General features: G+C 61.8%; 1 protein-coding gene across 1 annotated transcript in view; it reads right to left on the bottom strand.

Annotated features, from left to right (window-relative positions):
* The window catches only part of LOC140392923 (putative DBH-like monooxygenase protein 2), a 289,303-nt gene that overhangs the window by 244,573 nt on the left and 16,876 nt on the right, over positions 1-27,854 (bottom strand). Inside the window, exons 3-4 of the mRNA XM_072478705.1 lie at positions 26,545-26,712; positions 16,863-16,946 (exon numbers count right to left, since the gene is read on the bottom strand). Of these exons, the coding sequence (XP_072334806.1) occupies positions 16,863-16,946; positions 26,545-26,712 (252 nt within the window). The remainder of the gene's footprint in view (positions 1-16,862; positions 16,947-26,544; positions 26,713-27,854) is intronic.

Raw genomic sequence — 27,854 nt, forward strand, 5'->3', positions numbered from 1 at the left:
TCCCCGTATCCCTCACTCCCACCGTCTCCCCGTATCCCTCTCTCCCACCGTCTCCCCGTATCCCTCACTCCCACCGTCTCCCCACATCCCTCACTCCCACCGTCTCCCCGTATCCCTCACTCCCACCGTCTCCCCGTATCCCTCACTCCCACCTTCTCTCCGTGTCCCTCACTACCACCGTCTCCCCGTATCCCTCACTCCCACCGTCTCCCCGTATCCCTCACTCCCACCGTATCCCCGTGTCCCTCACTCCCACCGTCTCCCCGTATCCCTCACTCCCACCGTCTCCCCGTACCGCTCACTCCCACCGTCTCCCCGTATCCCTCACTCCCACCGTCTCCCCGTATCCCTCACTCCCATCGTCTCCCCGTATCCCTCACTCCCACCGTCTCCCCGTATCCCTCATTCCCACCGTCTCCCCGTATCCCTCATTCCCACCGTCTCCCCGTATCCCTCACTCCCATCGTCTCCCCGTATTCCTCACACCCCCTACGTCTCCCCGTATCCCTCACTCCCACCGTCTCCCCGTACCCCTCACTCCCACCGTCACCCCTTGTCCCTCACTCCCGCCGTCTCTCCTTATCCCTCACTCCCACCGTCTCCCTGTATCCCTCACTCCCACCATCTCCCCCTATCCCTCACTCCCACCGTCTCCCCGTATCCCTCACTCCCTCTGCCTCCCCGTATCCCTCACTCCCACCGTCTCCCCGTATCCCTCACTCCCACTGCCTCCCCGTATTTCTCACTCCCACCGTCTCCCCGTATCCCTGTCTCCCACCGTCTCCCCGTATCCCTCACTCCCACCGTCTCCCCGTATCCCTCACTCCCACCGTCTCCCCGTATCCCTCTCTCCCACCGCCTCCCCGTATCCCTCACTCCCACCATCTCCCCGGACCCCTCACTCCCACCGTCTCCCCGTATCCCTCACTCCCACGTTCTCCCCGTGTCCCTCACTCCCACCGTCTCCCTGTATCCCTCACTCCCACCGTCTCCCCGTATCCCTCACTCCCACTGTCTCCCCGTATCCCTCACTCCCACCGTCTCGCTGTATCCCTCTCTCCTACCGTCTCCCCCTATCCCTCACTCCCACCGTCTCCCCGTATCCCTTACTCCCACCGTCTCCCCGTATCCCTCACTCCCACCATCTTCCCGTATCCCTCACTCCCACTGCCTCCCCGTATCCCTCACTCACACCGTCTCCCCGTATCCCTCACTCCCACTGCCTCCCCGTATTTCTCACTCCCACCGTCTCCCCGTATCCCTGTCTCCCACCGTCTCCCCGTATCCCTCATTCCCACCGTCTTCCCGTATCCCTCACTCCCACCGTCTCCCCGAGCCCCTCACACCCATCGTCTCCCCGTATCCCTCACTCCCACCGTCTCCCCGTACCCCTCACTCCCACGTTCTCCCCGTGTCCTTCACACCCACCGTCTCTCCTTATCCCTCACTCCCACCGTCTCCCTGTATACCTCACTCCCACCATCTCACCCTATCCCTCACTCCCACCGTCTCGCCGTATCCCTCACTCCCTCTGCCTCCCCGTATCCCTCACTCCCACCGTCTCCCCGTATCCCTCACTCCCACTGCCTCCCCGTATTTCTCACTCCCACCGTCTCCCCGTATCCCTGTCTCCCACCGTCTCCCCGTATCCCTCACTCCCACCGTCTCCCCGTATCCTCACTCCCACCGTCTCCCCGTACCCCTCACTCCCAGGTTCTCCCCGTGTCCTTCACACCCACTGCTTCCCCGTATCCCTCACTCCCTCCATCTCCCCGTATCCCTCACTCCCACCGTCACCCCTTATCCCTCACTCCCACCGTCCCCACCGATCCCACACTCCCGCCGTCTCTCCTTATCCCTCACTCCCACCGTCTCCCTGTATCCCTCACTCCCACCATCTCACCCTATCCCTCACTCCCACCGTCTCCCCGTATCCCTCACTCCCTCTGCCTCCCCGTATCCCTCACTCCCACCGTCTCCCCGTATCCCTCAATCCCACTGCCTCCCCGTATTTCTCACTCCCACCGTCTCCCCGTATCGCTGTCTCCCACCATCTCCCCGTATCCCTCACTCCCACCGTCTCCCCGTATCCCTCACTCCCACCGTCTCCCCGTATCCCTCTCTCCCACCGTCTCCCCGTATCCCTCACTCCCACCATCTCCCCGGACCCCTCACTCCCACCGTCTCCCCGTATCCCTCACTCCCACAGTCTCCCCGTATCCCTCACTCCCGCCGTCTCCCTGTATCCCTCACTCCCACCGTATCCCCGTGTCCCTCACTCCCACCATCTCCCCGTATCCCTCACTCCCACCGTCTCCCCGTATCCCTCACTCCCACTGTTTCCCCGTATCCCTCACTCCCACCGTCTCGCTGTATCCCTCTCTCCTACCGTCTCCCCCTATCCCTCACTCCCACCGTCTCCCCGTATCCCTTACTCCCACCGTCTCCCCGTATCCCTCACTCCCACCGTCTTCCCGTATCCCTCACTCCCACTGCCTCCCCGTATCCCTCACTCCCACCGTCTCCCCGTATCCCTCACTCCCACTGCCTCCCCGTATTTCTCACTCCCACCGTCTCCCCGTATCCCTGTCTCCCACCGTCTCCTCGTATCCCTCACTCCCACTGCCTCCCCGTATTTCTCACTCCCACCGTCTCCCTGTATCCCTGTCTCCCACCGTCTCCCCGTATCCCTCACTCCCACCGTCTCCCCGTATCCCTCACTCCCACCGTCTCGCCGTATCCGTCACACCCCCTACGTCTCCCCGTATCCCTCACTCCCTCCATCTCCCCGTATCCCTCACTCCCACCGTCACCCCTTATCCCTCACTCCCACCGTCCCCACCGATCCCACACTCCCACCGTCTCCCTGTATCCCTCACTCCCACCATCTCACCCTATCCCTCACTCCCACCGTCTCGCCGTATCCCTCACTCCCTCTGCCTCCCCGTATCCCTCACTCCCACCGTCTCCCCGTATCCCTCACTCCCACCGTCTCGCCGTATCCCTCACTCCCTCTGCCTCCCCGTATTTCTCACTCCCACCGTCTCCCCGTATCCCTCACTCCCACCGTCTCCCCGTATCCCTCACTCCCACCGTCTCCCCGTATCCCTCTCTCCCACCGTCTCCCCGTATCCCTCTCTCCCACCGTCTCCCCGTATCCCTCACTCCCACCGTCTCCCAGTATCCCTCTCTCCCACCGTCTCCCCGTATCCCTCTCTCCCACCGTCTCCCCGTATCCTTCACTCCCACCGTCTCCCCGTATCCCTCACTCCCACCGTCTCCCCGTATCCCTCACTCCCACCGTCTCCCCGTATCCCTCACTCCCACCGTCTCCCTGTATCTCTCACTCCCACCGTATCCCCGTGTCCCTCACTCCCACCGTCTCCCCGTATCCCTCACTCCCACCGTCTCCCCGTATCCCTCACTCCCACTGTCTCCCCGTATCCCTCACTCCCACCGTCTCCCCGTATCCCTCATGCCCACCGTCTTCCCGTATCCCTCACTCCCACCGTCTCCCCGTATCCCTCACTCCCACCGTCTCCCCGTATCCCTCACTCCCACCGTATCCCCGTGTCCCTCACTCCCACCGTCTCCCCGTATCCCTCACTCCCACCGTCTCCCCGTATCCCTCACTCCCACTGTCTCCCCGTATCCCTCACTCCCACCGTCTCCCCGTATCCCTCATTCCCACCGTCTCCCCGTATCCCTCACTCCCACCGTCTCCCCGTATCCCTCACTCCCACCGTCTCCCCGTATCCCTCACTCCCACCGTCTCCCCGTATAGCTCACTCCCACCGTCTCCCCGTATCCCTCACTCCCACCGTATCCCCGTATCCCTCACTCCCACCGTCTCCCCGTATCCCTCACACCCATCGTCTCCCCGTATTCCTCACACCCCCTACGTCTCCCCGTATCCCTCACACCCACCGTCTCCCCGTACCCCTCACTCCCACGTTCTCCCCGTGTCCTTCACACCCACTGCTTCCCCGTATCCCTCACTCCCTCCATCTCCCCGTATCCCTCACTCCCACCGTCTCCCCGTATCCCTCACTCCCACTTCCTCCCCGTATTTCTCACTCCCACCGTCTCCCCGTATCCCTGTCTCCCACCGTCTCCCCGTATCCCTCACTCCCACCGTCTCCCCGTATCCCTCTCTCCCACCGTCTCCCCGTATCCCTCACTCCCACCATCTCCCCGGACCCCTCACTCCCACCGTCTCCCCGTATCCCTCACTCCCACAGTCTCCCCGTATCCCTCACTCCCGCCGTCTCCCTGTATCCCTCACTCCCACCGTATCCCCGTGTCCCTCACTCCCACCGTCTCCCCGTATCCCTCACTCCCACCGTCTCCCCGTACCCCTCACTCCCAGGTTCTCCCCGTGTCCTTCACACCCACTGCTTCCCCGTATCCCTCACTCCCTCCATCTCCCCGTATCCCTCACTCCCGCCGTCTCTCCTTATCCCTCACTCCCACCGTCTCCCCGTATCCCTCACTCCCACTGTCTCCCCGTATCCCTCACTCCCACCGTCTCGCTGTATCCCTCTCTCCTACCGTCTCCCCCTATCCCTCACTCCCACCGTCTCCCCATATCCCTTACTCCCACCGTCTCCCCGTATCCCTCACTCCCACCGTCTTCCCGTATCCCTCACTCCCACTGCCTCCCCGTATCCCTCACTCCCACTGCCTCCCCGTATTTCTCACTCCCACCGTCTCCCCGTATCCCTGTCTCCCACCGTCTCCCCGTATCCCTGTCTCCCATCGTCTCCCCGTATTCCTCACACCCCCTACGTCTCCCCGTATCCCTCACTCCCACCGTCTCCCCGTACCCCTCACTCCCACGTTCTCCCGTGTCCTTCACACCCACTGCTTCCCCGTATCCCTCACTCCCTCCATCTCCCCGTATCCCTCGCTCCCACCGTCCCCACCGATCCCACACTCCCGCCGTCTCTCCTTATCCCTCACTCCCACCGTCTCCCTGTATCCCTCACTCCCTCTGCCTCCCCGTATCCCTCACTCCCACCGTCTCCCCGTATCCCTCACTCCCACCATCTCCCCGTATTTCTCACTCCCACCGTCTCCCCGTATCCCTGTCTCCCACCGTCTCCCCGTATCCCTCACTCCCACCGTCTCCCCGTATCCCTCACTCCCACCGTCTCCCCGTACCCCTCACTCCCAGGTTCTCCCCGTGTCCTTCACACCCACTGCTTCCGCGTATCCCTCACTCCCTCCATCTCCCCGTATCCCTCACTCCCACCGTCACCCCTTATCCCTCACTCCCACCGTCCCCACCGATCCCACACTCCCGCCGTCACTCCTTATCCCTCACTCCCACCGTCTCCCTGTATCCCTCACTCCCACCATCTCACCCTATCCCTCACTCCCACTGCCTCCCCGTATCCCTCACTCCCACCGTCTCCCCGTATCCCTCACTCCCACTGCCTCCCCGTATCCCTCACTCCCACTGCCTCCCCTTATTTCTCACTCCCACCGTCTCCCCGTATCCCTGTCTCCCACCGTCTCCCCGTATCCCTCACTCCCACCGTCTCCCCGTATCCCTGTCTCCCACCGTCTCCCCGTATCCCTCTCTCCCACCGTCTCCCCGTATCCCTCACTCCCACCATCTCCCCGGACCCCTCACTCCCACCGTCTCCCCGTATCCCTCACTCCCACAGTCTCCCCGTATCCCTCACTCCCGCCGTCTCCCTGTATCCCTCACTCCCACCGTATCCATGTGTCCCTCACTCCCACCGTCTCCCCGTATCCCTCACTCCCACCGTCTCCCCGTATCCCTCACTCCCACTGTCTCCCCGTATCCCTCACTCCCACCGTCTCGCTGTATCCCTCTCTCCTACCGTCTCCCCCTATCCCTCACTCCCACCGTCTCCCCGTATCCCTTACTCCCACCGTCTCCCCGTATCCCTCACTCCCACCGTCTTCCCGTATCCCTCACTCCCACTGCCTCCCCGTATCCCTCACTCCCACCGTCTCCCCGTATCCCTCACTCCCACTGCCTCCCCGTATTTCTCACTCCCACCGTCTCCCCGTATCCCTGTCTCCCACCGTCTCCCCGTATCCCTCATTCTCACCTTCTTCCCGTATTCCTCACACCCCCTACGTCTCCCCGTATCCCTCACTCCCACCGTCTCCCCGTACCCCTCACTCCAACGTTCTCCCCGTGTCCTTCACACCCACTGCTTCCCCGTATCCCTCACTCCCTCCATCTCCCCGTATCCCTCACTCCCACCGTCACCCCTTATCCCTCACTCCCACCGTCCCCACCGATCCCACACTCCCGCCGTCTCTCCTTATCCCTCACTCCCACCGTCTCCCTGTATCCCTCACTCCCACCATCTCACCCTATCCCTCACTCCCACCGTCTCGCCGTATCCCTCACTCCCTCTGCCTCCCCGTATCCCTCACTCCCACCGTCTCCCCGTATCCCTCACTCCCACTGCCTCCCCGTATTTCTCACTCCCACCGTCTCCCCGTATCCCTGTCTCCCACCGTCTCCCCGTATCCCTCACTCCCACCGTCTCCCCGTATCCCTCACTCCCACCGTCTCCCCGTATCCCTCACTCCCACCGTCTCCCCGTATCCCTCTCTCCCACCGTCTCCCCGTATCCCTTACTCCCACCATCTCCCCGTACCCCTCACTCCCACCGTCTCCCCGTATCCCTCACTCCCACAGTCTCCCCGTATCCCTCACTCCCGCCGTCTCCCTGTATCCCTCACTCCCACCGTATCCCCGTGTCCCTCACTCCCACCGTCTCCCCGTATCCCTCACTCCCACCGTCTCCCCGTATCCTTCACTCCCACCGTCTCCCCGTATCCCTCACTCCCACCGTCTCGCTGTATCCCTCACTCCCACCGTCTTCACGTATCCCTCACTCCCACCATCTTCCCGTATCCCTTACTCCCACCGTCTCCCCGTATCCCTCACTCCCACCGTCTTCCTGTATCCCTCACTCCCACTGCCTCCCCGTATCCGTCACTCCCACCGTCTCCCCGTATCCCTCACTCCCACCGTCTCCCCGTATTCCCTGTCTCCCACCGTCTCCCCGTATCCCTCACTCCCACCGTCCCGCGTATAACCTCACTCCCACCGTTCCCCCGTATCCCTCACTCCCACCGTCTCCCCGAGTCCCTCACTCCCACCGTCTCCCCGTATCACTCACTTCCACCATCTCCCCGTATCCCTCACTCCCACCGTCTCCCCGTATCCCTCACTCCCACCTTCTCTCCGTATCCCTCACTCCCACCGTCTCTCCGCATCCCTCACTCCCACCGTCTCTCCGTATCCATCACTCCCACCGTCTCCCTCACTCCCACCGTCTCCCCGTATCCCTCACTCCCACAGTCTCCCCGTATCCCTCACTCCCACCGTCTCTCCGCATCCCTCACTCCCGCTGTCTCCCCGCATCCCTCACTCCCTGTCTCCCCGTATCGCTCACTCCCACCGTCTCTCCGTATCCATCACTCCCACCGTCTCCCCGTATCCCCCACTCCCACCGTCTCCCCGTATCCCTCTCTCTCACCGTCTCCCCGTATCCCTCACTCCCACCGTCTCCCCGTATCCCTCACTCCTACCGTCTCCCCGTACCCCTCACTCCCACCGTCTCCCCGTTTCCCTCACTCCCACCGTCTCCGCGTATCCCTCACTCCCGCCGTCTCCCTGTATCCCTCACTCCCACCGTCTCTCCGCATCCCTCACTCCCGCTGTCTCCCCGCATCCCTCACTCCCACCGTCTCTCCATATCCATCACTCCCACCGTCACCCTGTATCCCTCACCCCCACCGTCTCCCCGTATCCCTCACTCCCACCATCTCCCCGTATCCCTCACTCCCACCATCTCCCTGTATCCCTCACTCCCACCGTCACCCCTTATCCCTCACTCCCACTGTCTCCACCGATCCCATACACCCGCCGGCTCTTCTTATCCCTCACTCCCACCGTCTCCCTGTATCCCTCACTCCCACCGTCTCCCCGTATACCTCTCTCCCACCGTCTCCCCGTATCCCTCACTCCCACTGTCTCCCCGTATCCCTCACTCCCACCTTCTCACCGTATCCCTCTCTCCCACCGTCTCCCCTATCCCTCACTCCCACCGTTTCCCCGTATCCCTGACTCCCACCGTCTCCCCGAATCCCTCTCTCCCACCGTCTCCCCGTATCCCTCACTCCCACCATCTCCTCGTATCCCTCACTCCCTCCGTCTCCCCGTATCCCTCACTCTCACCGTCTCCCCCGATCCCTCACTCCCACCGTCTCTCCGCATCCCTCACTCCCGCTGTCTCCCCGCATCCCTCACTCCCTGTCTCCCCGTATTGCCCACTCCCACCCTCTCCCCGCATCCCTCACTCGCACCGTCTCTCCGTATCCATCACTCCCACCGTCTCTCCGTATCCCTCACTCCCACCGTCTCCCAGTATCCCTCACTCCCACCTTCTCCCTGTATCCCTCACTCCCACCGTCTTCCCGTATCCCTCACTCCCACTGCCTCCCCGAGTCCCTCACTCCCACTGTCTCCACCGATCCCATACAGCCGCCGGCTCTTCTTATCCCTCACTCCCACCGTCTCCCTGTATCCCTCACTCCCACCGTCTCCCCGTATACCTCACTCCCACCGTCTCTCCGTATCCCTCACTCCCACTGTCTCCCCATATCCCTCACTCCCACCTTCTCCCCGTATCCCTCTCTCCCACCGTCTCTCCGTATCCCTCACTCCCACCGTTTCCCCGTATCCCTGACTCCCACCGTCTCCCCGAATCCCTCTCTCCCACCGTCTCCCCGTATCCCTCACTCCCACCATCTCCTCGTATCCCTCACTCCCACCGTCTCCCCGTATCCCTCACTCTCACCGTCTCCCCCGATCCCTCACTCCCACCGTCTCTCCGCATCCCTCACTCCCGCTGTCTCCCCGCATCCCTCACTCCCTGTCTCCCCGTATTGCCCACTCCCACCCTCTCCCCGCATCCCTCACTCGCACCGTCTCTCCGTATCCCTCACACCCTTCGTCTCCCCGTATCCTTCACACCCCCTACGTCTCTCCGTATTCCTCACTCCCTCCATCTCCCCGTATCCCTCACTCCCACTGTCACCCCTTATCCCTCACTCCCACCGTCACCCCTTATCCCTCACTCCCACCGTCTATCCGTATCCCTCACACCCACCGTCTCCACGCATCCCTCACTCCCACCGTCTCCCCTTATCCCTCTCTCCCACCGTCTCCCCGTACCCCTCACTCCCACCGTCTCCCCGTATCCCTCACTCCCACCGTCTCCCCGTATCCCTCACTCCCGCCGTCTCCCTGTATCCCTCACTCCCACCGAATCCCCGTGTCCCTCACTCCCACCATCTCCCCGTATCCCTCACTCCCACCGTCTCCCTGTATCCCTCACTCCCACCGTCTCGCTGTATCCCTCTCTCCCACCGTCTCAGCGTGTCCCTCACTCCCACCGTCTCCCCGTATCCCTCACTCCCGCCGTCTCCCTGTATCCCTCACTCCCACCGTATCCCCGTGTCCCTCACTCCCACCATCTCCCCGTATCCCTCGCTCCCACCGTCTCCCTGTATCCCTCACTCCCACCATCTCCCCGTATCCCTCACACCCACCGTCTCCACGCATCCCTCACTCCCACCGTCTCCCCGTACCCCTCACTCCCACCGTCTCCCCGTATCCCTCACTCCCACCGTCTCCCCGTATCCCTCACTCCCGCCGTCTCCCTGTATCCCTCACTCCCACCGTATCCCCGTGTCCCTCACTCCCACCATCTCCCCGTATCCCTCACTCCCACCGTCTCCCTGTATCCCTCACTCCCACCATCTCCCCGTATCCCTCACTCCCACCGTCTCCCCGTATCCCTCACTCCCACCATCTCCCCGTATCCCTCACTCCCACCGTCTCCCCGTATCCCTCACTCCCGCCGTCTCCCTGTATCCCTCACTCCCACCGTATCCCCGTGTCCCTCACTCCCACCATCTCCCCGTATCCCTCACTCCCACCGTCTCCCTGTGTCCCTCACTCCCACCGTCTCCCTGTGTCCCTCACTCCCACCATCTCCCCGTATCCCTCACTCCCACCGTCTCCCCGAATCCCTCTCTCCCACCGTCTCCCCGTATCCCTCACTCCCACCATCTCCTCGTATCCCTCACTCCCTCCGTCTCCCCGTATCCCTCACTCTCACCGTCTCCCCCGATCCCTCACTCCCACCGTCTCTCCGCATCCCTCACTCCCGCTGTCTCCCCGCATCCCTCACTCCCTGTCTCCCCGTATTGCCCACTCCCACCCTCTCCCCGCATCCCTCACTCGCACCGTCTCTCCGTATCCATCACTCCCACCGTCTCTCCGTATCCCTCACTCCCACCGTCTCCCAGTATCCCTCACTCCCACCTTCTCCCTGTATCCCTCACTCCCACCGTCTTCCCGTATCCCTCACTCCCACTGCCTCCCCGAGTCCCTCACTCCCACTGTCTCCACCGATCCCATACAGCCGCCGGCTCTTCTTATCCCTCACTCCCACCGTCTCCCTGTATCCCTCACTCCCACCGTCTCCCCGTATACCTCACTCCCACCGTCTCTCCGTATCCCTCACTCCCACTGTCTCCCCATATCCCTCACTCCCACCTTCTCCCCGTATCCCTCTCTCCCACCGTCTCTCCGTATCCCTCACTCCCACCGTTTCCCCGTATCCCTGACTCCCACCGTCTCCCCGAATCCCTCTCTCCCACCGTCTCCCCGTATCCCTCACTCCCACCATCTCCTCGTATCCCTCACTCCCACCGTCTCCCCGTATCCCTCACTCTCACCGTCTCCCCCGATCCCTCACTCCCACCGTCTCTCCGCATCCCTCACTCCCGCTGTCTCCCCGCATCCCTCACTCCCTGTCTCCCCGTATTGCCCACTCCCACCCTCTCCCCGCATCCCTCACTCGCACCGTCTCTCCGTATCCCTCACACCCTTCGTCTCCCCGTATCCTTCACACCCCCTACGTCTCTCCGTATTCCTCACTCCCTCCATCTCCCCGTATCCCTCACTCCCACTGTCACCCCTTATCCCTCACTCCCACCGTCACCCCTTATCCCTCACTCCCACCGTCTATCCGTATCCCTCACACCCACCGTCTCCACGCATCCCTCACTCCCACCGTCTCCCCTTATCCCTCTCTCCCACCGTCTCCCCGTACCCCTCACTCCCACCGTCTCCCCGTATCCCTCACTCCCACCGTCTCCCCGTATCCCTCACTCCCGCCGTCTCCCTGTATCCCTCACTCCCACCGAATCCCCGTGTCCCTCACTCCCACCATCTCCCCGTATCCCTCACTCCCACCGTCTCCCTGTATCCCTCACTCCCACCGTCTCGCTGTATCCCTCTCTCCCACCGTCTCAGCGTGTCCCTCACTCCCACCGTCTCCCCGTATCCCTCACTCCCGCCGTCTCCCTGTATCCCTCACTCCCACCGTATCCCCGTGTCCCTCACTCCCACCATCTCCCCGTATCCCTCGCTCCCACCGTCTCCCTGTATCCCTCACTCCCACCATCTCCCCGTATCCCTCACACCCACCGTCTCCACGCATCCCTCACTCCCACCGTCTCCCCGTACCCCTCACTCCCACCGTCTCCCCGTATCCCTCACTCCCACCGTCTCCCCGTATCCCTCACTCCCGCCGTCTCCCTGTATCCCTCACTCCCACCGTATCCCCGTGTCCCTCACTCCCACCATCTCCCCGTATCCCTCACTCCCACCGTCTCCCTGTATCCCTCACTCCCACCATCTCCCCGTATCCCTCACTCCCACCGTCTCCCCGTATCCCTCACTCCCACCATCTCCCCGTATCCCTCACTCCCACCGTCTCCCCGTATCCCTCACTCCCGCCGTCTCCCTGTATCCCTCACTCCCACCGTATCCCCGTGTCCCTCACTCCCACCATCTCCCCGTATCCCTCACTCCCACCGTCTCCCTGTGTCCCTCACTCCCACCGTCTCCCTGTGTCCCTCACTCCCACCATCTCCCCGTATCCCTCACTCCCACCGTCTCCCTGTGTCCCTCACTCCCACCGTCTCCCCGTATCCCTCACACCCATTGTCTCCCCGTATTCCTCACACCCCCTACGTCTCCCCGTATCCCTCACTCCCACCGTCTCCCCGTACCCCTCACTCCCACGTTCTCCCCGTGTCCTTCACACCCACTGCTTCCCCGTATCCCTCACTCCCTCCATCTCCCCATATCCCACACTCCCGCCGTCTCTCCTTATCCCTCACTCCCACCGTCTCCCTGTATCCCTCACTCCCACCATCTCCCCCTATCCCTCACTCCCACCGTCTCCCCGTATCCCTCACTCCCACTGCCTCCCCGTATCCCTCACTCCCACCGTCTCCCCGTATCCCTCACTCCCACCATCTCCCCGGATCCCTCACTCCCGCCGTCTCCCTGTATCCCTCACTCCCACCGTATCCCCGTGTCCCTCACTCCCACCGTCTCCCCGTATCCCTCACTCCCACCGTCTCCCCGTATCCCTCACTCCCACTGCCTCCCCGTATCCCTCACTCCCACCGTCTCGCTGTATCCCTGACTCCCACCGTCTCCCCGAATCCCTCTCTCCCACCGTCTCCCCGTATCCCTCACTCCCACCATCTCCTTGTATCCCTCACTCCCACCGTCTCCCCGTATCCCTCACTCCCACCGTCTCGCTGTATCCCTCTCTCCCACCGTCTCAGCGTGTCCCTCACTCCCACCGTCTCCCTGTATCCCTCACTCCCACCGTATCCCCGTGTCCCTCACTCCCACCATCTCCCCGTATCCCTCGCTCCCACCGTCTCCCTGTATCCCTCACTCCCACCATCTCCCCGTATCCCTCACACCCACCGTCTCCACGCATCCCTCACTCCCACCGTCTCCCCGTACCCCTCACTCCCACCGTCTCCCCGTATCCCTCACTCCCACCGTCTCCCCGTATCCCTCACTCCCGCCGTCTCCCTGTATCCCTCACTCCCACCGTATCCCCGTGTCCCTCACTCCCACCATCTCCCCGTATCCCTCACTCCCACCGTCTCCCTGTATCCCTCACTCCCACCATCTCCCCGTATCCCTCACTCCCACCGTCTCCCCGTATCCCTCACTCCCACCATCTCCCCGTATCCCTCACTCCCACCGTCTCCCCGTATCCCTCACTCCCGCCGTCTCCCTGTATCCCTCACTCCCACCGTATCCCCGTGTCCCTCACTCCCACCATCTCCCCGTATCCCTCACTCCCACCGTCTCCCTGTGTCCCTCACTCCCACCGTCTCCCTGTGTCCCTCACTCCCACCATCTCCCCGTATCCCTCACTCCCACCGTCTCCCTGTGTCCCTCACTCCCACCGTCTCCCCGTATCCCTCACACCCATCGTCTCCCCGTATTCCTCACACCCCCTACGTCTCCCCGTATCCCTCACTCCCACCGTCTCCCCGTACCCCTCACTCCCACGTTCTCCCCGTGTCCTTCACACCCACTGCTTCCCCGTATCCCTCACTCCCTCCATCTCCCCATATCCCACACTCCCGCCGTCTCTCCTTATCCCTCACTCCCACCGTCTCCCTGTATCCCTCACTCCCACCATCTCCCCCTATCCCTCACTCCCACCGTCTCCCCGTATCCCTCACTCCCACTGCCTCCCCGTATCCCTCACTCCCACCGTCTCCCCGTATCCCTCACTCCCACCATCTCCCCGGATCCCTCACTCCCGCCGTCTCCCTGTATCCCTCACTCCCACCGTATCCCCGTGTCCCTCACTCCCACCGTCTCCCCGTATCCCTCACTCCCACCGTCTCCCCGTATCCCTCACTCCCACTGCCTCCCCGTATCCCTCACTCCCACCGTCTCGCTGTATCCCTGACTCCCACCGTCTCCCCGAATCCCTCTCTCCCACCGTCTCCCCGTATCCCTCACTCCCACCATCTCCTCGTATCCCTCACTCCCACCGTCTCCCCGTATCCCTCACTCTCACCGTCTCCCCCGATCCCTCACTCCCACCGTCTCTCCGCATCCCTCACTCCCGCTGTCTCCCCGCATCCCTCACTCCCTGTCTCCCCGTATTGCCCACTCCCACCCTCTCCCCGCATCCCTCACTCGCACCGTCTCTCCGTATCCATCACTCCCACCGTCTCTCCGTATCCCTCACTCCCACCGTCTTCCCGTATCCCTCACTCCCACTGCCTCCCCGAGTCCCTCACACCCTCCATCCCCCCGTATCCCTCACTCCCACCGTCACCCCTTATCCCTCACTCCCACCGTCCCCACCGATCCCACACTCCCGCCGTCTCTCCTTATCCCTCACTCCCACCGTCTCCCTGTATCCCTCACTCCCATCATCTCCCCCTATCCCTCACTCCCACCGTCTCCCCGTATCCCTCACTCCCACTGCCTCCCCGTATCCCTCACTCCCACCTTCTCCCCGTATCCCTCACTCCCACCGTCTCCCCGTATCCCTCACTCCCGCCGTCTCCCCGTATCCCTCACTCCCACCGTATCCCCGTGTCCCTCACTCCCACCGTCTCCCCGTATCCCTCACTCCCACCGTCTCCCCGTATCCCTCACTCCCACTGTCTCCCCGTATCCCTCACTCCCACCGTCTCGCTGTATCCCTCTCTCCTACCGTCTCCCCGTATCCCTCACTCCCACCTTCTCCCCGTATCCCTCACTCCCACCGTCTCCCCGTATCCCTCACTCCCGCCGTCTCCCCGTATCCCTCACTCCCACCGTATCCCCGTTTCCCTCACTCCCACCGTCTCCCCGTATCCCTCACTCCCGCCGTCTCCCTGTATCCCTCTCTTCCACCGTCTCCCCGTATCCCTCACTCCCACCGTCTTCCCGTATCCCTCACTCCCATCGGCTCCCCGAGCCCCTCACACCCCCTACGTCTCCCCGTATCCCTCACTCACACCGTCTCCCCGTACCCCTCACTCCCACGTTCTCCCCGTGTCCTTCACACCCACTGCTTCCCCGTATCCCTCACTCCCTCCATCTCCCCACATCCCTCACTCTCACCGTCTCTCCGCATCCCTCACTCCCGCCGTCGCCACCGATCCCATACACCCGCCGTCTCTCCTTATCCCTCACTCCCACCGTCTCCCTGTATCCCACACTCCCACTGTCTCCCCGTATCCCTCACTCCCACCATCTCCCCGTATCCCTCTCTCCCACCGTCTCCCCGTATCCCTCACTCCCACCGTTTCCCCGTATCCCTTACTCCCACCGTCTCCCCGAATTCCTCTCTCCCACCGTCTCCCCGTATCCCTCACTCCCACCATCTCCTCGTATCCCTCACTCCCACCGTCTCCCCGTATCCCTCACTCTCACCGTCTCCCCCGATCCCTCACTCCCACCGTCTCTCCGTATCCATCATCCCACCGTCTCTCCGTATCCCTCACTCCCACCGTCTCCCCGTATCCCTCACTCCCACCTTCTCCCCGTATCCCTCACTCCCACCGTTTCCCCGTATCCCTTACTCCCACCGTCTCCCCGAATTCCTCTCTCCCACCGTCTCCCCGTATCCCTCACTCCCACCATCTCATCGTATCCCTCACTCCCACCGTCTCCCCGTATCCCTCACTCCCACCGTCTCCCCGTATCCCTCACTCCCGCCGTCTTCCTGTATCCCTCTGTCCCCCCGTCTCCCCGTATCCTCACTCCCACCGTCTCCCCGTATCCCTCACTCTCACCGTCTCTCCGTGTCCCTCACTCCCACCGTCTCTCCGCATCCCTCACTCCCGCTGTCTCCCCGCATCCCTCACTCCCTGTCTCCCCGTATCCCTCACTCCCACCGTCTCCCCGTATCCCTCACTCTCACCGTCTCTCCGTGTCCCTCACTCCCACCGTCTCTCCGCATCCCTCACTCCCGCTGTCTCCCCGCATCCCTCACTCCCTGTCTCCCCGTATCCCTCACTCCCACCGTCTCTCCGTATCCATCACTCCCACCGTCTCTCCGTATCCATCACTCCCACCGTCACCCTGTATCCCTCACTCCCACCGTCTCCCCGTATCCCTCACTCCCACCGTCTCCCCGTATCCCTCACTCCCACCGTCTCCCTGTATCCCTCACTCCCACCATCACCCTGTATCCCTCACTCCCACCGTCTCCCCGTATCCCTCACTCCCACCGTCTCCCCGTATCCCTCACTCCCACCGTCTCCCTGTATCCCTCACTCCCACCGTCTTTCCGTATCCCTCACTCCCACCGTCTCCCCGTATTCCTCACACCCCCTACGTCTCCCTGTATCCCTCACTCCCACCGTCCCCCTGTATCCCTCACTCCCACCGTCTCCCTGTATCCCTCACTCCCACCGTCTCCACGTATCCCTCTCTCCCACCATCTCCCCGTATTCCTCACTCCCACCGTCTCCCCATATCCCTCACTCCCACCATCTCCCGAAACCCCTCACTCCCACCGTCTCCTCGTATCCCTCACTCACACTGTCTCTCCGTATCCCTCAGTCTCACCATCTGCCCCTATCCCTCACTCCCACAGCCTCCCCGTATCCCTCATTCCCAACATCTCCCTGTATCCCTCACTCCCACCGTCTCCCTGTATCCCTCACTCCCACCCTCTCCTCATTTCCCACACTTCTGCTGTCTCCCCATATCCCTCACCCCCAACCATCTCCTGTTACCCTCACTCCCACCTCTCCCAATATCCCTTACTCTTGCCACCTCTCTGCATCCCTCACTCCCACCATCTCCCGGTATACCTCACTCCCAACTGCCTCCCCGTATCCTTCAGTCTTACCATTGCCTTATATACTGCACTCCAACCATTTCCCCAGTATATTCAGTGTTGAAACAATGACCCATTTTTGGCGCTGTGAACTAACGATATGAAAGGACTCACCATGTAGATATGATGTTTTTGCTCAAGGTGTGGCATCTTACCAATTGTGCAACTATAGAAAGTGGCTTTGGTGGGCACTGTAAACTGGAAATGAAACAAAAGATGTCATATTAACTACGGCCCCCAAGTGAGAGAGATCCTACACTTCAATCAAATAATGCCCAGCTGTCCCAAATACTGAGGGGGTGCCGCACTGTCAGAGGGTCAATATGGAGGGAGCACTGAGCTGTTGAAGGGTCCGTGCAGATGGAGCGCCGCACTGTTGGAGGGTCAGTACTGTGGGAGCACTGAGCTGTCGGAGTATCAGTACTCAGGGAGCGCCGCACTGTCAGAGGGTCAGTACTGAGAGAGCGCAGCACTGTCAGAGGGTCAGTACTGAGGGAGCGCCGCACTGTCAAAGGGTCAGTACTGAGAGAGCGCAGCACTGTCAGAGGGTCAGTACTGAGGGAGCGCCGCACTGTCAGAGGGACAGTATTGAGGGAGTATTGCTCTGACGGATGTTCAGTGCTGAGGGAACGCCGCACTGTCGGAGGGTCAGTACTGAGGGAGAGCCACACTGTCGGAGGGTCAGTACAGAGGGAGCACTGCACTGTCAGAGGGTCAGTACTCAGGGAGCACCGCACTGTCAGAGGGTCAGTACAGAGGGAGCACTGCACTGTCAGAGGGTCAGTACTCACGGAGCGCCGCACTGTCGGAGGGTCAGTACAGAGGGAGCGCTGCACTGTCAGAGGGTCAGTACTCAGGGAGCGCCGCACTGTCGGAGGGTCAGTACTCAGGGAGCGCCGCACTGTCGGAGGGTTGTACTGAGGGAGCGCTGCACTGTCGGAGGGTCAATACTGAGGGAGTATTGCTCTGACGGATGTTCAGTACTGAGGGAGCGCTGCACAGTCGGAGGGTCAGTACTGAGGGAGCGCCGCACAGTCGGAGGGTCAGTACTGAGGGAGCACTGCGCTGTCGGAGGGTCAGTACTGAGGGAGCACTGCGCTGTCCGAGGGTCAGTACTCAGGGAGCGCCACACTGTCGGAGGGACATTACTGAGGGAGAACCGCACTATCAGAAGGTCAGTGCTGTGGGAGTGTTGCACTGTCGGGAGAGTCGGAGCTGAGGGAGTTCTGCGCTGTCGGAGGGTCAGTGCTGAGGGGGTGCTGCACTGTTGGAGGCACAGTACTGAGGGAGTGCTGAACTGTTGGAGGGTCGGTACCCAAGAGAGCGTCGCACTGTCAGCGGGTCAGTACTAGGGAGCGCCGTCCTGTTGGAGGGTCAGTACTGAGAGAGTCCCGCACTCTCGGAGCGTCAGTACTGTGGGAGTGCCTCAGTGTCAGAGGGACAGTACTGAGGGAGTGTTGCACTGTTGGAGGTCAGTACTGAGGGAGCACCACACTGTCGGAGAGTCAGTACCGAGGGTGTGCCACACTGTCGGAGGGTCAGTATCGAGGGAGTGCCGCACTGTTGGAGGTCAGTACTGAGGGAGCACCACACTGTCGGAGAGTCAGTACCGAGGGTGAGCCACACTGTCGGAGGATCAGTACCGAGGAAGAGTAACACTGTCGGAGCTTCAGTACCGAGGGAGAGCCGCATTGTCGGAGGATCGGTACCGAGGGATTGCCGCACTGTCGGAGACTCAGCACTGAGGGAGTGCCTGCGCAGTCGGAGGATCAGTACTGAGGGAGTGTGGCACTTTCGGTGGGTCAGTACTGAGGGAGTGCCGCACGGTCAGAACTGAGGTAGAGCCGCACTGTTGGAGTGTCAGTACCGACGGAGTGCCACACTGCCGGAGGGTCAGTACTGAGGGAACGCCGCACTGTCGGTGAGCCAGTAGGGAGGGAGTGCCGCACGGTCAGAACTGAGGTAGAGCCGCACTGTCTGAGGGTCAGTACCGAGGGAGTGCCACACTGCCGGAGGGTCAGTACTGAGGGAACGCCGCACTGTCGGTGAGCCAGTAGGGAGGGAGTGCCGCACTGTTGGAGGGTCAGTACCGACGGTGTGCCACTCTGCCGGAGGGTCAGTACTGAGGGAACGCCGCACTGTCGGTGAGCCAGTAGGGAGGGAGTGCCGCACTGTCAGAGGGTCAGTACCGAGGAAGTGTCACACTGCCGGAGGGTCAGCACTGAGGGAGTGCCGCACTGTCTGAGGGTCAGTACTGATGGAGTGCCGCACTGTCAGAGGGTCAGTACTGATGGAGTGCCGCACTGTCGGAGGGTCAGTACTTTGGGAGTGCCGCACTGTCGGAGGGTCAGTACTGAGGGAGTGCCGCACTGTCTGAGGGTCAGTACTGATGGAGTGCCGCACTGTCAGAGGGTCAGTACTGATGGAGTGCCGCACTGTCGGAGGGTCAGTACCGAGGGAGTGCCGCACTGTCAGAGGGTCAGTACTGATGGAGTGCCGCACTGTCGGAGGGTCAGTACCGAGGGCGTGCAGAACTGTCTGAGGGTCAGTACTGAGGGAGTGCCGTACTGTCGGAGGGTCAGTACCGACGGAGTGCCACACTGCCGGAGGGTCAGTACTGAGGGAGTGCTGCACTGTCGGTGAGCCAGTAGGGAGGGAGTGCCGCACTGTCAGACGGTCAGTACAGAGGGAGTGCAGCACTGCCGGAGGGTCAGTACTGAGGGAACGCCGCACTGTCGGTGAGCCAGTAGGGAGGGAGTGCCGCACTGTCTGAGGGTCAGTACCGAGGGAGTGCCACACTGCCGGAGGGTCAGTACTGAGGGAGTGCCGCACTGTCGGTGAGCCAGTAGGGAGGGAGTGCCGCACTGTCTGAGGGTCAGTACCGAGGGAGTGCCACACTGCCGGAGGGTCAGAACAGAGGGAGTGCCGCACTGTCGGTGAGCCAGTAGGGAGGGAGTGCAGCACTGTCAGAGGGTCAGTACCGAGGGAGTGCGACACTGTCAGAGGGTCAGTACCGAGGGAGTGCCGCACTGTCGAAGAGTCAGTACCGAGGGAGTGCCGCACTGTCCGAGGGTCAGTAGGGAGGGAGTGCCGCATTGTCGGAGGGTCAGTACCGAGGGAGTGCGGCACTGTCAGAGGGTCAGTACCGAGAGTATGCAGCACTGTCTGAGGGTCAGTACTGATGGAGTGCCGCACTGTCGGAGGGTCAGTACCGAGGGAGTGCCGCAATGTCAGAGGGTCAGTACCGAGGGTGTGCAGCACAGTCTGAGGGTCAATACTGATGGAGTGCCGCACTGTAAGAGGGTCAGTACCGAGGGAGTGCCACACTGCCAGAGGGTCAGTACCGAGGGTGTGCAGCACTGTCTGAGGGTCAGTACTGAGGGAGTGCCGCACTGTCGGAGGGCCAGTACCGAGGGAGTCCTGCACTGTCAGAGGGTCAGTACTGAGGGAGCGCTGCACTGTCAGAGGGTCAGTACCGAGGTTGTGCAGCACTGTCTGAGGGTCAGTACTGAGGGAGTGCCGCACTGTCAGAGGGTCAGTACCGAGGGAGTGCTGCACTGTCAGAGGGTCAGTACCGAGGGTGTGCAGCACTGTCTGAGGGTCAGTACTGAGGAAGTGCCGCACTCTCAGAGGGTTAGTACTGAGGGAACGCCGCACTGTTGCAGGGTCAGTACTGAGGGAGTGCCGCACTGTCAGGAGGTCAGTACAGAGGGAGTGCGGAACTGACGGAGGGTCAGTACCGAGGGAGTGCCGCATTCTCTGACGGTCAGTACTGAGGGAGTGCCGCACTGTCTGAGGGTCAGTAGGGAGGGAGTGCCGCATTGTCAGAGGGTCAGTACTGAGGGAGTGCCACACTGTCAGAGGGTCAGTACCGAGGGTGTGCAGTATTGTCTGAGGGTCAGTACTGAGGGAGTGCCGCACTGTTGCAGGATCAGTACTGAGGGAGTGCCGCACTGTCAGAGGATCTGTACTGAGGGAGTGCTGCACTGTCAGAGGGTCAGTACTGAGGGAGCACCGCACTGTTGCAGGGTCAGAACTGAGGGAGTGCCGCACTGTCAGAGGATCTGTACTGAGGGAGTGCCGCACTGTCAGAGGGTCAGTACTGAGGGAGCACCGCACTGTTGCAGGGTCAGAACTGAAGGAGTGCCGCACTGTCAGAGGATCTGTACTGAGGGAGTGCCGCACTGTCAGGCGGTCAGTACTGATGGAGTGTGGCACAGACGGAGGGTCAGTACCGAGGGACTGCCGCATTGTCTGAGGGTCAGTATCGAGGGAGTGCCGCACTGTCGGAGGGTCAGGAGGGAGTGAGTGCCGCACTGTCGGAGGGTCAGGAGGGAGGGAGTGCCGCATTGTCAGAGCGTCAGTAGCGAGGGGGTGCGGCACTGTCAGAGGGTCAGTACTGAGGGAGTGCCGCACTGTCGGAGGGTCAGAACCGAGGGAGTGCCGCACTGTCAGAGGGTCAGTACGGAGGAAGTGCCGCACTGTCAGAGGGTCAGTACCGAGGGTGTGCAGCACTGTCTGAGGGTCAGTACTGAGCGAGTGCCGCACTGTCAGAGGGTCAGTAGCGAGGGGGAGCGGCACTGTCAGAGGGTCACTACTGAGGGTGTGCCGCACTGTCGGAGGGTCAGTACCGAGGGAGTGCCGCACTGTCAGAGGGTCAGTACGGAGGATGTGCCGCACTGTCAGAGGGTCAGTACCGAGGGAGTGCCGCACTGTCAGAGGGTCAGGACTAAGGGAATGCTGCACTGTTGGGAGTGTCAGTGCTGAGGGAGTCCCGCACTCTCAAAGGGTCAGGACTGTGGGAGTTCCGCACAGTCGGAGAGTCAGTACTAAGGTAGTGCTACACTGTCGGAGGGTCAGTACAGAGGGTGAGCCACACTGTCGGAGGATCAGTACCGGGGAAGAGTCACACTGTCGGAGGTTCTGTACCGAGGGAGAGCCACATTGTCAGAGGGTCAGTACCGAGGGAGAGCCGCATTGTCGGAGGATTGGTACCGAGGGATTGCCGCACTGTCGGAGACTCAGCACTGAGGGAGTGCCTGCGCAGTCGGAGGATCAGTACTGAGGGAGTGTGGCACTTTCGGTGGGTCAGTACTGAGAGAGTGCTGCACTGTCAGAACTGAGGTAGAGCCGCACTGTTGGAGGGTCAGTACCGACGGAGTGCCACACTGCCGGAGGGTCAGTACTGAGGGAGTGCCGCACTGTCCGAGGGTCAGTACAGAGGGAGTGCAGCACTGTCAGAGGGTCAGTACTGAGGGAGCGCCACACTGCCGGAGGGTCAGTACAGAGGGAGTGCAGCACTGTCAGAGGGTCAGTACAGAGGGAGTGCAGCACTGTCAGAGGGTCAGTACAGAGGGAGTGCAGCACTGTCAGAGGGTCAGTACTGAGGGAGCGCCACACTGCCGGAGGGTCAGTACAGAGGGAGTGCCGCACTGTCGGTGAGCCAGTAGGGAGGGTGTGCCGCACTGTCTGAGGGTCTGTACTGATGGAGTGCCGCACTGTCAGAGGGTCAGTACCGAGGGAGTGCCGCACTGTCGGAGAGTAAGTACCGAGGGAGTGCCGCACTGTCCTAGGGCCAGTAGGGAGGGAATGCTGCACTGTTGGAGGGTCAGTAGGGAGGGAGTGCCGCATTGTCGGAGGGTCAGTACCGAGGGAGTGCGGCACTGTCAGAGGGTCAGTACCGAGGGTGAGCAGCACTGTCTGAGGGTCAGTACTGATGGAGTGCCGCACTGTCGGAGGGTCAGTACCGAGGGAGTGCCGCACTGTCAGAGGGTCAGTACCGAGGGTGAGCAGCACTGTCTGAGGGTCAATACTGATGGAGTGCTGCACTGTCAGAGGGTCAGTACCGAGGGTGTGCAGCACTGTCAGGGGGTCAGTACTGATGGAGTGTGGCACAGACGGAGGGTCAGTACAGAGGGTGAGCCACATTGTCAGAGGGTCAGTACCGAGGGAGAGCCGCATTGTCGGAGGATCGGTACCGAGGGATTGCCGCACTGTCGGAGAGTCAGCACTTAGGGAGTGTGGCACTTTCGGTGGGTCAGTACTGAGGGAGTGCTGCACTGTCGGTGAGCCAGTAGGGAGGGAGTGCAGCACTGTCAGAGGGTCAGTACCGAGGGAGTGCGACACTGTCAGAGGGTCAGTACCGAGGGAGTGCCGCACTGTCGAAGAGTCAGTACCGAGGGAGTGCCGCACTGTCCGAGGGTCAGTAGGGAGGGAGTGCCGCATTGTCGGAGGGTCAGTACCGAGGGAGTGCGGCACTGTCAGAGGGTCAGTACCGACGGACTGCCACTCTGTCGGAGGGTCAGTACTAAGGGAGTGCCACACTGTCGGTGAGCCAGTAGGGAGGGAGTGCCGCACTGTCAGAGGGTCAGTACAGAGGGAGTGCAGAACTGTCAGAGGGTCAGTGCAGAGGGAGTGTCACACTGCTGGAGGGTCAGTACAGAGGGAGTGCCGCACTGTCGGTGAGCCAGTAGGGAGGGAGTGCCGCACTGTCTGAGGGTCAGTACTGATGGAGTGCCGCACTGTCCTAGGGCCAGTAGGGAGGGAATGCTGCACTGTCTGAGGGTCAGTACCGAGGGAGTGCTGCACTGTCGGAGGGTCAGCAGGGAGGGAGTGCCGCATTGTCGGAGGGTCAGTACCGAGGGAGTGCGGCACTGTCAGTGGGTCAGTACCGAGGGTGTGCAGCACTGTCTGAGGGTCAGTACTGATGGAGTGCCGCACTGTCGGAGGGTCAGTACCGAGGGAGTGCCGCACTGTCAGAGGGTCAGTACCGAGGGTGTGCAGCACTGTCTGAGGGTCAATACTGATGGAGTGCCGCACTGTCAGAGGGTCAGTACCGAGGGTGTGCAGCACTGTCAGGGGGTCAGTACTGATGGAGTGTGGCACAGACGGAGGGTCAGTACCGAGGGTGTGCAGCACTGTCTGAGGGTCAGTACTGAGGGAGTGCCGCAATGTCAGAGGGTCAGTACTGAGGGAGCGCCGCACTGTTGCAGGGTCAGTACTGAGGGAGTGCCGCACTGTCAGGGTGTCAGTACAGAGGGAGTGCGGAACTGACGGAGGGTCAGTAGGGAGGGAGTGCCGCATTGTCAGAGGGTCAGTACTGAGGGAATGCCGCACTGTCGGAGGGTCAGTACGGAGGGAGTGCCGCACTGTCAGAGGGTCAGTACCGAGGGTGTGCAGCACTGTCTGAGGGTCAGTACTGAGGGAGTGCCGCACTGTTGCAGGATCAGTACTGAGGGAGTGCTGCACTGTCAGAGGGTCAGTACTGAGGGAGCGCCGCACTGTTGCAGGGTCGGTACTGAGGGAGTGCCGCACTGTCAGAGGGTCAGTACGGAGGAAGTGCCGCACTGTCAGAAGATCAGTACTGAGCGAGTGCCGCACTGTCAGGGCGTCAGTACTGATGGAGTGTGGCACAGGCGGAGGGTCAGTACCGAGGGAATGCCGCATTGTCTGAGGGTCAGTACCGAGGGAGTGCCGCACTGTCGGAGGGTCAGGAGGGAGGGAGTGCCGCATTGTCAGAGCGTCAGTAGCGAGGGGGTGCGGCACTGTCAGAGGGTCAGTACTGAGGGAGTGCCGCACTGTCGGAGGGTCAGTACCGAGGGAGTGCCGCACTGTCAGAGGGTCAGTACGGAGGAAATGCCGCACTGTCAGAGGGTCAGTACCGAGGGTGTGCAGCACTGTCTGAGGTTCAGTACTGAGGGAGTGCCGCACTGTCAGAGGGTCAGTAGCGAGGGGGTGCGGCACTGTCAGAGGGTCAGTACTGAGGGAGTGCCGCAGTGTCGGAGGGTCAGTACCGAGGGAGTGCCGCACTGTCAGAGGGTCAGTACTGTGGGAGTTCCGCACAGTCGGAGGGTCAGTACAGAGGGTGAGCCACACTGTCGGAGGATCAGTACCCAGGAAGAGTCACACTGTCGGAGGTTCTGTACCGAGGGAGAGCCACATTGTCAGAGGGTCGGTACCGAGGGAGAGCCGCATTGTCGGAGGATCGGTACCGAGGGATTGCCGCACTGTCGGAGAGTCAGCACTTAGGGAGTGTGGCACTTTCGGTGGGTCAGTACTGAGGGAGTGCTGCACTGTCGGTGTGCCAGTAGGGAGGGAGTGCCGCACTGTTGGAGGGTCAGTACCGACGGAGTGCCACACTGCCGGAGGGTCAGTACTGAGGGAGTGCCACACTGTCGGTGAGCCAGTAGGGAGGGAGTGCCGCACTGTCAGAGGGTCAGTACAGAGGGAGTGCCGCACTGTCAGAGGGTCAGTACAGAGGGAGTGCAGAACTGTCAGAGGGTTAGTACAGAGGGAGTGCCGCACTGTCGGAGGGTCAGTACTGAGGGAGTGCCACACTGTCGGTGAGCCAGTAGGGAGGGAGTGCCGCACTGTCAGAGGGTCAGTACAGAGGGAGTGCAGAACTGTCAGAGGGTTAGTACAGAGGGAGTGTCACACTGCCGGAGGGTCAGTACAGAGGGAGTGCCGCACTGTCTGAGGGTCAGTACTGATGGAGTGCCGCACTGTCAGAGGGTCAGTACAGAGGGAGTGCCACACTGTCAGAGGATCAGTACCGAGGGTGTGCAGCACTGCCTGAGGGTCAGTACTGAGGGAGTGCCGCACTGACTGAGGGTCAGTACTGAGGGAGTGCCGCACTGTCGGATGGTCAGTACCGACGGAGTGCGGCACTGTCAGAGTGTCAGTACCGAGGGTGTGCAGCACTGTCAGAGGGTCAGTACCGAGGGAGTGACGCACTGTCAGAGGGTCAGTACCGAGGGAGTGCGGCACTGTCAGAGGGTCAGTACCGAGGGTGTGCAGCACTGTCAGAGGGTCAGTACTGATGGAGTGCCGCACTGTCAGAGGGTCAGTACAGAGGGAGTGCCACACTGTCAGAGGATCAGTACCGAGGGTGTGCAGCACTGCCTGAGGGTCAGTACTGAGGGAGTGCCGCACTGACTGAGGGTCAGTACTGAGGGAGTGCCGCACTGTCGGATGGTCAGTACCGACGGAGTGCGGCACTGTCAGAGTGTCAGTACCGAGGGTGTGCAGCACTGTCAGAGGGTCAGTACCGAGGGAGTGACGCACTGTCAGAGGGTCAGTACCGAGGGAGTGCGGCACTGTCAGAGGGTCAGTACCGAGGGTGTGCAGCACTGTCAGAGGGTCAGTACCGAGGGTGAGCAGTACTGTCAGAGGGTCAGTACCGAGGGTGTGCTGCGCTGTCTGAGGGTCAGTACCGAGGGAGTGCTGCATTGTCAGAGGATCAGTGCTGAGGGAGTGCCGCACTGTCAGAGGGTCAGTACCGAGGGAGTGCGGCACTGTCAGAGGGTCAGTACCGAGGGTGTGCAGCACTGTCAGAGGGTCAGTACCGAGGGAGTGCGGCACTGTCAGAGGGTCAGTACCGAGGGTGTGCAGCACTGTCAGAGGGTCAGTACCGAGGGAGTGCGGCACTGTCAGAGGGTCAGTACCGAGGGTGTGCAGCACTGTCAGAGGGTCAGTAGGGAGCGAGTGCCGCACTGTCAGAGGGTCAATACCGAGGGAGTGCGGCACTGTCAGAGGGTCAGTGCTGAGGGAGTGCCGCACTGTCAGAGGGTCAGTACCGAGGGAGTGCGGCACTGTCAGAGGGTCAGTACCGAGGGAGTGCCGCACTGTCAGAGGGTCAGTACCGAGGGAGTGCGGCACTGTCAGAGGGTCAGTACCGAGGGTGTGCCGCACTGTCAGAGGGTCAATACCGATGGAGTGCGGCACTGTCAGAGGGTCAGTACCGAGGGTGTGCAGCACTGTCGGGGATTCTGTTGATGACCTCCCCGGTTAGACTCACATTTGTAACGACGTCAAAGCTGCTCCTGTTAGCCGGTTTTGGGTGAACGGTTTGACCATAGATCAGGATCTGCGCAGATTTAACTCCAGCTAAATTGTGGTACGGGATCTTGTTGACATCGGTTGGGTCCGCAGTGGCACAGGCAAATATAATTCGGAGTGTGTCGTCCTGGGGAGAGATCAGAGACTTTACCATCATCAAAACCCCGACACATTGGAACACAGAGTGACAACGTCATCAGACATCATCATCCCTGGCTAATGGCCCGGGGACGAGGGATCCAGTCCCCTCCCAGGGCAGTGTGCTCGACCAGTATGCACCCCTCCGGAATGCCCAATCAGTGTGGAGGGCAATGGGTGAAGGGCACGCACAATGCCAGCCTTGCCAAAAATTTCCACCAGCCCCCTACACCCCTCCCTATCTCTGTAACCACCCCCTGCCCCCTACACCCCTCCCTATCTCTGTAACCACCTCCTGCCTCCTACACCCCTCCCTATCTCTGTAACCTCCTCCAGCCCCTACACCGCTCCCTATCTCTGTAACCTCCTCCAGACACCTACACCCCTCCCTATCTCTGTAACCACCTCCTGCCCCCTACACTCCTCCCTATCTTTATAACCTCCTTCTGCCCCCTACACCCCTCCCTATCTCTGTAACCACCTCCTGCCCCCTACACCCCTCCCTATCTCTGTAACCACCTCCTGCCCCCTACACCCCTCCCTATCTCTGTAACCTCCTCCAGCCCCCTGCACCCTTTCCTATCTCTGTAACCTCCTCCAAGCCCTACACCCCTCCCCCCATTTCTGTAACCTGTTCCAGCCCAGCGCCCCTCACTATCTCTGTAACCTCCTCCAGCCCCCACAACCCTCTCTACCTCTCTAACCTCCTCCAGCCCCCTACACTCCTCCCTATCTCTGCCAACTCCTCCAGCGCCTTACACCCCTCCCTATCTCTCTAACCTCTTCCAGGCCCAACTCCCTGATGTGTTAGGTGTTCTGGATCACATACAGGTCACCAACACTTGAAATAGTGCAACACTATTTTATTGAATCATTAACTGCTTAAACATACTCAGACTCAAACATACTGTAGGTGAATACGATACTAGCTTTAACTAAAGACCTTTGCCTTGTCCTAACCAGTTGATGCACTCAGCACATGGTGAATGTCTGTGTTACAGGCTGTGAGCTCTGTCCTCCTAGCTAGCTGCACCTCGAATGAGCGGGAACTCTGATGCCCCCTGTCTTTATAGTGCGTGTGCTCTAACTGGTGATTGGCTGCGGTGTTGTGTATGTTGATTGGTCCCACTT

The sequence above is a fragment of the Scyliorhinus torazame genome, chromosome 16, assembly GCF_047496885.1.
Source record: "Scyliorhinus torazame isolate Kashiwa2021f chromosome 16, sScyTor2.1, whole genome shotgun sequence".
NCBI classification, from domain to species: Eukaryota; Metazoa; Chordata; class Chondrichthyes; order Carcharhiniformes; family Scyliorhinidae; genus Scyliorhinus; species Scyliorhinus torazame.